We start from the raw sequence: 13959 nt of genomic DNA on the forward strand, positions 1-13959 counted from the left end.
GCCGACTGCGAGCCAGGCCTAATCTCCCAACATCAGTGCCTGACCTCACTAATGCTCTTGTGTCTGAATGGAAGCAAGTCCAAGCAGCAATGTTCCAACATCTAGTGGAAAGCCTTCCCAGAAGAGTGGAGGCTGTTATAGCAGCAAAGGGGGGAACCAACTCCATATTAATGCCCATGATTTGGAATGAGATGTTCAACAAGCAGGTGTCCACATACTTTTGGCCATGTAGTGTATGTAAATGATTTATGTAAACAGAACAATAATATAAACGCAACATGTAAATTGTTGGCCCCATGTTTCATGAGCTGAAATAAAAGATCCCAGATATTTTCCATATGCACAAAAATCTTATGTTTCTCAAATTTTGTTCACAAATGTGTTTACATCACTGTTAATGAGCATTTCTCCTTTTCCAAGATTATCCATCCACCTGACAGGTGTAGCATATCAAGAAGCTGATTAAACATGATGATCATTACACATATGCACCTTGTGCTGGGGACAATAAAAGGCCACTCTAAAATGGGCCGTTTAATCACACAACACAATGCCACAGATGTCTCAAATGTTTAGGGAGTGTGGAATTGGCATGCTGACTGCAGAAATGTCCACCAGAGCTGTTGCCAAAGAATTTAATGTTAATTTCTCTACCATAAGCCGCCTCCAATGTCGTTGGTAGTACGTCCAACCGGCCTCACAACCGCAGACCGAGTGTAACCACGCCAGCCCAGGACCTCCACATCCAGCTTCTTCACCTGCGGGATCATCTGAGACCAGCCACATGGACAGCTGATGAAACTGAGGAGCTTTTATGTCTGTAATAAAACCCTTTTGTGGGGAAAATTCTGATTGGCTGGGCCTGCCTCCCCAGTGGGTGGCCTGGCTCCCTAGTGGGTCGGCCTATGCCCTCCCAGGCCCACCCATGGCTGTGCCCCTGCCCAGTCATGTGAAATCCATAGATTAGGTTAGGGCCTAATGAATTCATTTCAATTGACTGATTTCCTTATATGAACTGTATCTCAGTAAAATCAGTATACATTTTTCTGCATTTCATTTTCAAAAATTAGCAGAAATGTCTAAAAACTAATTTTCACTTTGTCATTATGAGGCATTGTGTGGAAAATTATTTAATCCATTTTAAATTCAGGCTGTAACAGAACAGAATTTGGAACAAGTCAAGGGGTATGAGTAGTTTCTGAAGGCACTTTATATGACATCATTTGTAGGCATAAACTCCTATCATATCCACCACGATTTGGTACAAGTTTTTGGCCCTTTATACTCAATGACTGAGGTGTGGTCACGGTGACTGCGAACAACAACACTAATAACAATGACAACAACAACAATAACAGACAAGGAGACATGGAGAGACGACACAAACCCGGGCGGTGATTGATAAGCATGAAAAACAAACTAGGCAGTTATTAGCCCACCAGCTAGTGGAACCCTGGTTCAACATGGCTGCCAGGAGGAGGTTTTTCAGGAGGAGAAGGCGTTACTGTGTGTTTCTTCTCCTTTTGGCCAATAGCAGTAGGAGGAAGGTTGGGGGTAGACTGCAAAGCTCCTCCAGAGCTAAGCCGAGGTGGGCAGGGGATAATCGCTTGACCAATTAAGCTAGAGGAGTCCTCTGAATTGTTGGGGGAAAGGGGGACTAAATCTGTGCATGATTTTGTAAAAGTTCACTTCTGTGACATGAAACACACAGCTCTTTTTTTTAATGGAGACTATATACACGAGAGCGTGATGCAGCAGTGCATGGTGTATAATATAAGACAGGCATTCTGAAAGACGGTCTTGAGTTTAAAAAAAAGTTGAATAGAGTGGATATTGGATACGATGTATCAGCGTGGTGAGTACCCTGTCGAAAGCTTGAGTGTCTAAAATGCCAGGGAGGCTCACAACTCTTTGCAGCAGAGACCCTGACTAAATGAACACTCCAGGGAAACAAAGAACCCACACGTTCTGACAAAGACTTGGACAAACGAACTCAACCGCTTTAACAGCACAGTTGGGACACAACAATCCCACAACTCCCACCGACTAGATAGAAATCAGTGAAACCATTTGTGTGCAAGACACAAAACGACATACAAGCCCAAAGCTCAGATGTTGATACTCACCCCTCTTTCCCAACACAACCAAACCATCTTTCATTGAAAATACACTGAGGAAGACTGGTGCAGGTTAACACCTTTTTCATGTTCTCTTTGCACTTAAAAGTACTATGCATCCTGCCTTAATTCACCAAGGTGTATATAGCTGCAGTTTTTGAGGTCAAGGTCTGTATTTGAGCAATGTACATTATTATATCATTTAAGTTTCAAATTGATAGGGTTATAAGCTGATGTGTAAAGTTTCAACCCTTGGGTGTGACTAAAAGAACCAAACAAAACAGAGAATGTACCCAAAGAAAGAATCAGGAACGATGGACGAGCAAAAGATGGCCCAATGCAACAGCCCACAATTTCACAAGTTTTTCCCCAAACACATGAACCCCTACTGTCACTATTGCCACATTAAATTTACCCCAATGGGCACTTCTTGATTAAATATTAATTTCTCCCCTCCTCCACCTCATCAATACCTATCGACTGTTACTAGGATAGCAATTTAAAGTCACCCACAGCAAATTCACTCCTTGGTTTGTTGTGTGTGTCGATGTGCGGGTTTTGAGTCGTGCTGCAGGGATTGCTTGGCCTCTCTTCCATTAGTGTTTATCAGAGAGAGAGGGCGAAAGCGCACGCGCGCACGGGCGAGAGAGAGAGAGAGAGAAGCACAGGTCTGAGGGAACACAGGAAGCTGCCTGGCTGTCTATTTTGGGGCCCTGTTGCCACTCAGTCTGCCTTTGAGGCCTCGGCGGCGTCGTCACATTAAGATCCCTCCATTTGAGGATCTCACACAGCCTTTGATGTGGCTCTTTGTGCATGCACAAACAGGAGACTCAAACACTCCCTTGGCATTCACCACCTATAAGGGTATCTTTCTGTAGAGCAGGGTTTGGTCTGTTAAGGACACTGTTATTAGAGGGAGCTGCACAAACTATTGAATAATTGAAATATACCGGCTAATATTTCATTGCTGAACATATCAAATGGAATTTTCTACATCATCTACTTGATTAAAAATGGATTTACAGTAAATATTCTCTTTCCTTGTTGCTTCCTTGCTGCTTGCTTGATGTGTGTGGACACACACACACACAAGCATACACACACGTATATCCTTTAACATATAAAAATACACAAAAATGAATGAGAGAATTAATATATCTGCACCGGCAGAAAGGAAGTGGTCAAGCAATGTTTCACACTGTTTCAAAATGCAAGAGCCCCCACAGAAAAGGCCCATGTCAGCAATGACATAGACATATCCAGGCTACTTACGGATGAGAGGCACACTGGCGTTGGCCCTTCCCAGGATGTTGGCAGCGACACACGTGTAGTTACCATAGCGATCCTCTGTCATGTTGGTCACTGTGAGGACTGATCTGGAGCTGAGGTTCTTGATGTCAATCCCCTGTCCCTTGTTAATCCTGAAATAGAACGGACTACAAATAAAGCTTTCCTTTTCTGAAAATGTCAAGTAGGAAGAGGTGAGTCAAGGAGGGAGAAAATATTTATCAACCTCAAATAGCATGCTACAGTAGTTCATCATCCTCTTCAATACATCCATTTATCCTTTCGCTGGGCTTATGTCTTTGAGTGTTGGTTTGAAGGACTGCCACAGCATGATAGAGATATAACCTTAAGAGTAAGGGTGAACTAGAAGCATGTCACTTATTATTGGCATTCAATGTATAACTGCATGACATGTTCACCATTAATCCTTTCAAATCAGTTTCTTTCGTTTTTTTCTTCTTCTGGTGCATACTATTAACAATCGGAGGGGGTAGGATGAGATACCTAAGATATGATCTACAATTTAGCCATTGTTTAAATTAAATGACCTAAAATATTGAAAATGTCCAGGGAGAAGACAGGGACGACTCCTATTTTGGAAGCGCAGTGGCCTCCTGTATGTGCACTTGCGTACTTTGACTGGCTCACAGTGGCACTCAGAGTTGAAACGCTACGTGTGACCTTATGTCCAGCAAATCTCTGAGCATCTGTTGTTCTCTCTCCCACTGCGATTTCCTCAAATGTTAGTTGAACATTCACTGATAATCTCGGTGGGAGTCTGGGAGCATGCTTGCTTCTCCTCCAGAATGTCACAAAACAAGCATCGCTGTCTCTGTCAGAGCAAACGCGTTTCTCTTTCAACACCATGAACAGTGAAGCCTTAAAAGGAAGATTTGACTGTCAAAACTGTCTCATTATTTCCGATGCAGACAAACCAGCGGCATGACTGCATTCATACTATAGTGACATCCACACACCGCTAAATGTACTGTGGTGGCACTTGACATCTGGAACACTGAGTGCTGCCTAGCATATAGAAACATACATGCTCTACCATAATGTAGCGCACACATCCATAATGTCTTGAAGACCTCTTTATAACTACCAGTGTGTCGAGAAAAATGACTTTTCATGTTAAAAGGCTCAAACGTAGAGCTAGGTTTAGGATTAAGTAAACACTAGAATCATGGCAATGTGCCTCCTTAGCAATTTAAATAAATTGAATCCACCCTATAATTACAATTAGCACAGTGTGAACTGATGATTGAAATTGTGCTCACTAGGAGTGGGTAAATGATGGGTAAATGATGATAATTTGGTTTCTAAATTCAAGAACAGCCACTTGAATCTACACTGATTGATGTATGTGCTGAGAATGTTTCTAGCTCATTGATGAGCTAGGCAAACATTTAATTAGCATGCAAGGTGAGGACATAGTCAACATTACTTTTCTTATTGGATTATTTATTATTTATACTTTCCAGGGCCAGACTAGAGACAGTTAGTGCCAGACTAAAACATTGTTAACACATTTACTATATGGTGATGTTTGTCATGTGTAAAGAAGTCAAAGATGCTTCAGAACACGCTATACCCTCATTGCATAATGGATCGGACCAATGGAACTACTTGAGTTCTAATGGTTGGCAACAAGTGTGCATCTAACTCTATAAACCCAAATAACGTTTATTTCCATGGCGAATGATGCAGAGCAATTTGTTTCTCTAACCTTTTCTCTCCCTTGTACCACTCAAATGATGGTGTGGGTACAGCTGCAGCCTCACACCTCAGCAGAGCTGTGCGTCCCAGGCCGACTCCATGGCTTTTCATCTCGTGGATGGCTGGGGCAACTGAAATGAAGAAGAAATAAAAAATGTTATAAGGAGGAAACACTATGATATTGAAATACATTCAATAAAAGCCACTTTCCCCAGCTTGAATGTAGTACTGGAAAATGGTTTTGGTCCAGTTAGGTGTAAGAGGTGAAAAAGGCTTGAAACTTCAAAGACAAAACTAGGGTTGCAAAGGGAGGGTATATTACTGGGGGGAAAAAATGTCCGCATTGACTGACCTTCATGTCCTAAAGTAATGCTGTACTGTCGCTTCTCTTTGCTTATTTTGTTCTTGCTATAATATGGACTTACCAAATAGGGCTATCTTCTGTATACCACCCCTAACTTGTCACAACACAACTGATTGGCTCAAAAGCATTAAGAAGGAAAGGAATCAACAAATTAACATAACATGGTACACCTGTTAATTGAAATGCATTCCAGGTGACTACCTCATGAAGCTGGTTGAGAGAATACCAAGAGTGTGCAAAGCTGTCATCAAGGCAAAAGTTAGCTACTTTGAAGAATAGATTTTGATTTGTTGAGTACATGATCTGAGATCACGTCCTTGTAATTGGTCTTGTGAACGTTGACCTGTTTAAAGGTCTTGCTCATAGTGGATACGGAGAGCTTGATCACACAGTCGTCCGGAACAGCTGGTGCTCTAATGTATGCTTCAGTGGTGCTTGCCTCGAAGCGACCATAAAAGGCACTTAGGTTGTCTGGAAGGCTCGCATCACTGGGCAGCTCACGGCTGGGTTTACCTTTGTAGTCCGTAATAGTTTGCAAGCCCTGCCACATCGGACAAGCATCAGAGCCGGTGTAGCAGGATTCAATCTTAGTCCTGTATTGATGCTTTACCTGTTTGATGGTTCGTCTCAGGGCATAGCGGGATTTCTTTTAAGCGTCCAGACTAGTGTCCCGCTCCTTGAAAGTGGCAGCTCTAGCCTTTAGCTCGGTGCGGATGTTGCCTGTAATCCATGGCTTCTGTTTGGGATATGTATGTACGGTCACTGTGGGAACAACGTCGTCGATGCACTTATTGATGAACCCGGTGACTGAGGTGGTATACTTCTCAATGCCATTGGATTGATTTCGTTTTTGTTTGTAAGCAGGAATCAGGAGGATAGAATTATGGTCAGATTTGCCAAATGGAGGGTGAGTGAGAGCTTTGCATGCGTCTCTGTGTATGGCATAAAGGTGGTCTAGAGTTTTTTTACCCTCTGGTTGCACATGTGACATGCTGGTAGAAGTGAGGTAAATCAGATTTAAGTTTGCCTAAATTAAAGTCCCTAGCCACTAGGCGCGCCGCTTCTGGATGAGCATTTCCTTGTTTGCTTATGGCCTTATACAGCTCATTGAGTGCGGTCTTAGTGCCAACATCGGTTTGTGGTGGTAAATAGAATGCTACGAAAACTATAGATTAAAACTCTCTTGGTAAGACAGTGTGGTCTACATCTTACCACTCTACCTCAGGCGAGCAAGACTTCCTTAATATTTGACATCGTGCACCAGCTGTTATTGCCAAATAGACACACACCCCCACCCCTCGTCTTACCAGATGTTGCTGTTCTGTCCTGCCGATGCACGGAAAACCCAGCCAACTGTATATTGTCCATGTCGTCGTTCAGCCTCAACTCGGTGATACATAAGATATTACAGTTTTTAATGTCCCGTTGGTAGGATAGTCTTGAATGTAGATCATCCAGTTTATTCTCCAGTGATTGCACATTGGTCAATAGAACGGATGGTCGAGGCGGGTTACCCACTCGCCAACAAATTCTCACAAAGCAGCCGATCTCCGCCCCCTGTATTTCCGTCTTTATTTAACGCGAATGACAGGTATTTGGGCCTGGTCTCGGAGAAGCAGTATATCCTTCACTGGCCCTCTGTGTGGCCTTACCGCATGTAAAATATATAAAATAATAGGTCATTATCAATAAAGGGATTGTTAAATAAATGTTATAACTATTTGGTTTTAAAATCATCACTTTTTGAAGATCATAGTCAGAACTACCCATTTCCGATTATTCCACATTTAGCTCCATCATGGTCCTTTTCATGATCAGTAAACATCAATTGATCATGTATTTTCAGATAAGTGAGGGTAGCCTATACGTGAGGGTAGCCTATCCAAACAACGTGCCATTTAGCTTGCTTCATCAGAGATTAGGCTTTGGAAAGAGCTTGACATTGCAAATTATCGTCCTGGTAGAGTTGTCAGCCGTATTACAGTCATCACCACTATATATGGCAAGCAAATTTAGCCCTCTAGTTTATCCCCTGAAAATTACTTTATTAACTTATTATCAAAGAGATTGACAATAAGAAGATTGTGGGAGCTGTACTCTTAGATTTCAGTGCAGCCTATGATATTATTGACCATAACCTGTTTACCATAAACCAAATTTTCTTTAATGGAAGCTTCTCTAATGTGAAACATCTAAAGTGTGGTGTACTGCAGGGCAGCTCTATAGGCCCTCTACTCTTTTCTATTTTTACCAATGACCTGTCACTGGCATCAAACAAAGCATGTGTGTCCATGTATGCTGATGATCCAACCATATACTTATCAGCAACCACAGCTAATGAAGTCACTGAAACCCTTAACAAAGAGTTGCAGTCTGTTTTGGAATGGGTGAACAGCAATAAACTGGTCCTGAACATCTCTAAAACTAAGAGCATTGTATTTGGTACAATTCATTCCTTACGTTCTAAACCTGTTGAACAAGTTGAGGGGACTAAATTACTTGGTGTTACCTTAGATTGTAAACTGTCATGGTCAAAACAGATAGATTCAATGGTTGTAAAGATGGGGAGAGGTCTGTCCGTAATAAAGAGATGCTCTGCTTTTTTGACACCACACTCCAAAAAGCAAGACATGCAGGCTCTAGTTTTGTCTAGTATTGATTATTGTCCAGTCGTGTAGTCTAGTGCTACTAGGAAAGACCTAGTTTAGCTGAAGCTGGCCCAGAACAGAGCGGCACATTTTGCTCTTAATTGTAATCAGAGGGCTACTATAAATACTATGCATGCCAGTCTCTCTTGGCTATGAGTTGAGGAGAGACTGACTGCATCACTTCTTCATTTTATAATAAACATTAATGTGTTGAAAGTCCCAAATTGTTTGCATAGTCAACTTACACAGCTGTGACACACAGACTTATCCCACCAGACATGCCACCAGGGGTCTTTTCACAGTCCCCAAATCCAGAACAAATTCAAGAAAGCGAACAGTATTATATGAGCCCTAATTGCATGTATCTTCCTTAAATCTCATACTGCTCAAATAAACAGCAAAACTGTTTTTTTTTTTAAAGATTAAGCAACACCTTACGACACAACGCCTCTCCCCTATTTCACATAGATAGTTTGTATGTATGCGTTGATACATAGCCACTGCCTGTTCACCCCGCTATCATCCAGAAGGCGAGGTCAGTACAGGTGCATCAAAGCAGGGACCGAGAGACTGAAAAACAGATTCTATCTCAAGGCCATCAGACTGTTAAACAGCCATCACTAACATTTAGTGGCCGCTGCCAACATACTGACTCAACTCCAGCCACTTTAATAATGGGAATTGATGGAAATGTATGTAAAAATGTATCACTAGGCACTTTAAACAATGCCACTTAATATAACGTTTACATACCCTACATTACTTATCTCATATGTATATGTATATACTGTACTCTATATCATCTACTGCATCTTGTCATCTTTATGTAATACATGTATCACTAGCCACTTTGAACTATGCCACTTTATGTTTATATACCCTACAGTACTCATCTCATATGTATATACCGTACTCTATACTATCTACTGCATCTTGCCTATGCCGTTCTGTACCATCACTCATTCATATATCTTTATGTACATATTCTTTATCCCTTTACACTTGTGTGTATAAGGTAGTAGTTGTGGAATTGTTAGATTACTTGTTGGTTATTATTGCATTGTCGGAACTAGAAGCACAAGCATTTCGCTACACTCGCATTAACATCTGCTAACCATGTGTATGTGACAAATACAATTTGATTTGATTTGATTTATGTGTGCCTTTAAAAAAAAAATGTAGTTCTGTCCTTGAGCTGTTCTTGTCTATTGACGTTCTGTATTATGCCATTCTGTATTATGTTTCATGTTTTATGTTTTGTGTGGACCCCAGGAAGAGTAGCTGCTGCTTTTGCAACAGCTAATAGGGATCCTAATAAAATACCAAAAATACCAAACTAGCCATATTGACCTGATCTGTTATTAGCTAGCTAGCCAATTTGACATGGTCCTTCAATCAATGTAGCCTATCATGTCTGTCAGCATGAACACTCTTTCTTTTTTTTTATTTCCCCTTTATTTAACCAGGTAGGCAAGTTGAGAACAAGTTCTCATTTAAAATTGCGACCTGGCCAAGATAAAGCAAAGCAGTTCGACACATAAAACAACACAGAGTTAGACATGGAGTGTAAGCCAGGTCTCTTAAGCCAGGTCTACTTACAACCATGTTTAGCCAACTAGAAGCACAAGCACAACTTTTAGCCAAAGTTCCTATCGGGAGCTTTTAAAATTTTTTTTTTTTAGTTGAACCTTTTACTAGGCAAATCAGTTAAGAACATTATTATTTACAATGACAGCCTACCTTGGCCAAAGCTGGGTCAATTGTGCGCCACCCCATGGGACTCCCAATCACAACCAGATGTGATACAGCCTGGATTCGAACCAGGGACTGTAGTGACGCCTCTTGCACTGAGATGCAGTGCCTTAGACCACTGCGCACACTCGGGAGCTTGCAAAGTAAACATTATCAGCTAACAGTACATTGGCAAAATGCGCCCTTCTGCTGCTTGACAGGCAGAGCCTAAAAAGGATGGGAAATTAACCTGAACCCCTCATACTTAACTTTTCTTTTATATCACTCAAATATCCAATTAATGGTGGCCAATATTGAGAGATATCAGGAGGCTTCCCTCACGTATCTGAAATGACATGATGAATTCATGTTTACTGATCATGAAAAGTATGCAGTAACTTGCTGTATAACTCTGATAGAGCTAAAAGGTGCACAATTGTTTTGCATGGAACAATCAGACATTTATAGTTCTGACTGTGCTTTTCAAGAAGTGATGGTAAAACCACCAAACACTTAACATTGATTTAACAACCCTTGAAAACAGCACGCAGTTGTCAATCTATTATTATCAGTGAAATTGAATGACAAAGCTATAAAACATTATCCTGAATATAAACCATCAACTAAGTGGCTACCGTTGGTGTTTAATATGAGGGTTCCTTTATATATATTGGTTCCTTTGTATATATTTGTACACACTTTCATTTATTTTACTATGTCAGTATGTATTTGTTATCAATGTTTCAGCATTAAATTGGTGGCTGTTGCGAAAAAAAGTGAATAGTTGCAGAGTTAACTGAAAATAATGGCATTGTTGATTAGATGCTTTGTTTAATTAATTAGGCAACTTTCTCTCATGGACAATATGGACACAGATATAAAAAATTAATATATATGAATACATCTTTAGTTATTCAATTTTTATTCAGTTATTCAAGTTATTCAATTAGAAATTACTAAGGTTATGATAGATTGCCATAGATGTTCTGTTAATTACCAAACTTACTGCAGATTCAGGTAACTTTAGGAAACTACCGGTGGCTTTGCAACCCAACAAAACCATAGTCAGTGCGCTGTGGTCAGTCACTGTGGTCAGTCACTGTGGTCAGTCACTGTGGTCAGTGCGCTGTGGTCAGTCACTGTGGTCAGTCACTGTGGTCAGTCACTGTGGTCAGTGCGCATACGTATTTAATGTAAATGCTACGGAAGCAGTGGGAAGAAAGAAAGCATCATTCCCAAGGGTTAGGAAAATGAAATGAATTGCATGGTGATAAATTGCTTAATGGAAGTTCAAAGACTGAATGACAGAGGCAGGTTCTGTGAATACAAAACGAGTCTCCTTTCATGTGCCAAGACGCGGTGTAAATCTCTTTGCCAGTGTCAGGGAGGCAGCTTTAACTATGGACGCTTTCTCAAGCAGCCAGGGCTTTCTGTATTTAAAATATTTACAGAGCTTAAAGTAACACAGCCTTGAGAGGAAAATGTAATTGCTGGATTGAAATTATATAGAATTCACACAAAGCATTTGGTTGACTCTAGTATGTGACCACGGTGGTCGGCCACTGAAATAATGACAATCAACACATAAAATAGGCTCCAACGAGTTTGTCTTTTCTTTTCACTTTTGCATGTGCATTTATCACCAACATTATTAACATCATGTTCAAATCTCATCACTATTTTCAGGTCAGTGGGGTAAAAGCACATTGTGCACAATATGTAAAGAATAGCAGTGCACGTACACTGGAAATGTTCCTAATGACGACAATATTTCCTTCTCACAGGGGTCTTCTGTGGGTCAGTGAAAACAGGTAACATATATCCTATTCTCTTCATACAAACCATACAAACCATTCCAAATATGTCACTTGAGAAGTGTTTGTGACCTAACTGCTGACTCAAAAGGCATGGTGAAAAGGACAGACGTCGATGCCACACTACTGTTGTGATGTTAGTGGTGAATACGAATCAGAGTAGCACTCAAGCTACACAATGACCAAGTGAGTAGCATTGGTTTGAGGTTATACAATTGTTGACGGCAGTTTGGTCTGGCGGCCATTGAGAATGCAAAGTCAACATGCAAAACAAGGTTGAGGTCAGAACATACTGTATTACCGAAAGTAAACAGAAGCACATAGGGTGACTGAAACAAAAACCCCAAATACGACTGCCTATTCCGGGAAGTCTGTCCACTTAGGATTTGCAGGCTAGCATGCAATCACATGTCATGTCTGAATCAGAGTTATGGTATATTCTCCACTATTGAGTCTTTGAGAATCACCTGCCAGTCAGTCACGGCCAGCTTGTGTTCTGTTCAGCGGGAAATTTGGAAGATTGCATTCAAACTTTTACTTCCAATTGCATTTGTGAAGTGAAACATGGAAATGATGCCAATAGTTTTTCCAGCATTCCTTTTCCCATAGGGGGTTTTAGAAACACTTAAAGTAAGGACTGTGTTTCATGTAGGTTTAACCTGGCGTGACGGGTAACCGTCTAAATCTCTCTAGGACAAGGTGGATGTTATCAATATATTCGCCTGTGTTTATCCCCCAATAATAAAATGCTATTTAACTGCTAATCATAAAGAACTACAAATGCCATGACGAACTGGACGAGACTGCCGAATCGAGGCAAAGGTAAAAAATCATTTGGACCTTTGGATAAACTATCTAGTTTTAGGTCAATTTAATAATGAATAAATTGGCTACATTTCTTTAAAATGACAATTCGGTGAACTGTCTTGTGCAAGCTCTAAGTCTGACACAATACCTGTTAGCAAAGGTGTCAGCTAGAGGTGAAGTGCGGGAGCATGCAGGGATTTGTAGTCTTGCATGATGTCTACTTTGATGCTAATTAGCATTTTAGAATCTGAGAGTAAATAGAGCCGAATATATTGATAAAAGTCCAAGAGAGATTTCCATGGTTATCAAAACGTCACGCCAGGGTAAGCCTACATGAAACACAGTTTTTATTTTGAAGTGTTTTTAAAATCCCCTATGGAAAAAATGAATGGTAGAAAAACGATTGGAACCATTTCCCTGTTTTTGACCGCTAGATTGAATGGGTATTATGACACCTCCACTGTGGGGCTCTATTGAGACACAAATCACCAGTACAGAACATCTTATTCAATGACTCGTGTTCTTCTGAAAAAGCAGGGAACTCCATATACAGGTGTGTGCTGGTGTTCTTTTAGCAAGTTTGTGCTGTGCATACCCTATAATGAATATGCTACCTTTCTTTGCACTACGTATCATTGCTGACGTCAACAGTCCACTTAGACAGATGAGGCGCGAAAAGAAAGATGCATTGCAGCGCTGAAGGTTGTGTGCGAGTGTGTGCATGTCAAATGTGTTTGTGTGGCAGTACAGTACAAGCTACCAAAGACACAAGTCTACCATCTTTCACATGGAGTCCTTATAAACATAATACTGATCATTCCGTTTGTGTATGTTGATTTCCTGTACTTGCGTGTCTCCCAATTACATCTGCATCCCTACGCCTCTGTACTCTGGAGAAGGGAGACCTAAGATTGCAAATCGAGTGGGCAAGTGAGACAGGGATTTTGCCTGGTAATCTATCACAGGGATTGGTGCTGTGTTGAGGGGTATTGGCAGAGGCTTGGCAGGCTGCCTGTGTGTGTGTGTGTGTGTGTGTGTGTGTGTGTGTGTGTGTGTGTGTGTGTGTGTGTGTGTGTGTGTGTGTGTGTGTGTGTGTGTGTGTGTGTGTGTGTGTGTGTGTGTGTGTGTGTGTGTGTGTGTGTGTGTGTGTGTGTGTGTGTGTGTGTGTGTGTGTGTGTGTGGACACGGGTGCTTGCGTTTGTGTCTGTCAGTGTGTGTGTGCACGTGCATGTGTGGAGAGAAGGTAGAGAGCTGGGGCTGTGATGGATCTGCAAGGCCCTAAAACCCTGCCTCTATCTCACAGCTGGATCTGGACTTCTGGAAGGCCCACTTCTTCAATTACAAACAACATTAGCAATAACCGCACCATAAACAAAGGCAACAAAGCAATTATAGCCTCTACCAGCACTATCTCAGCAGAACAGCAGAAACTAAACTACAGAGAGAAACTGGACTCTCTAGATACAGTAACA

At 41.2% G+C, this 13959-nt stretch overlaps 1 protein-coding gene across 3 annotated transcripts in view; it reads right to left on the bottom strand.

Moving 5' to 3' along the window:
- The window catches only part of negr1 (neuronal growth regulator 1), a 403241-nt gene that overhangs the window by 119796 nt on the left and 269486 nt on the right, over positions 1–13959 (bottom strand). For all 3 annotated transcript variants that reach the window (XM_055862270.1, XM_055862271.1, XM_055862272.1), the window contains exons 5-6: positions 5134–5254; positions 3390–3538 (exon numbers count right to left, since the gene is read on the bottom strand). In XM_055862270.1, coding sequence (XP_055718245.1) covers positions 3390–3538; positions 5134–5254 — 270 coding nt within the window. The remainder of the gene's footprint in view (positions 1–3389; positions 3539–5133; positions 5255–13959) is intronic.

This window comes from Salvelinus fontinalis, chromosome 14, assembly GCF_029448725.1.
Source record: "Salvelinus fontinalis isolate EN_2023a chromosome 14, ASM2944872v1, whole genome shotgun sequence".
Lineage (NCBI taxonomy): Eukaryota > Metazoa > Chordata > Actinopteri > Salmoniformes > Salmonidae > Salvelinus > Salvelinus fontinalis.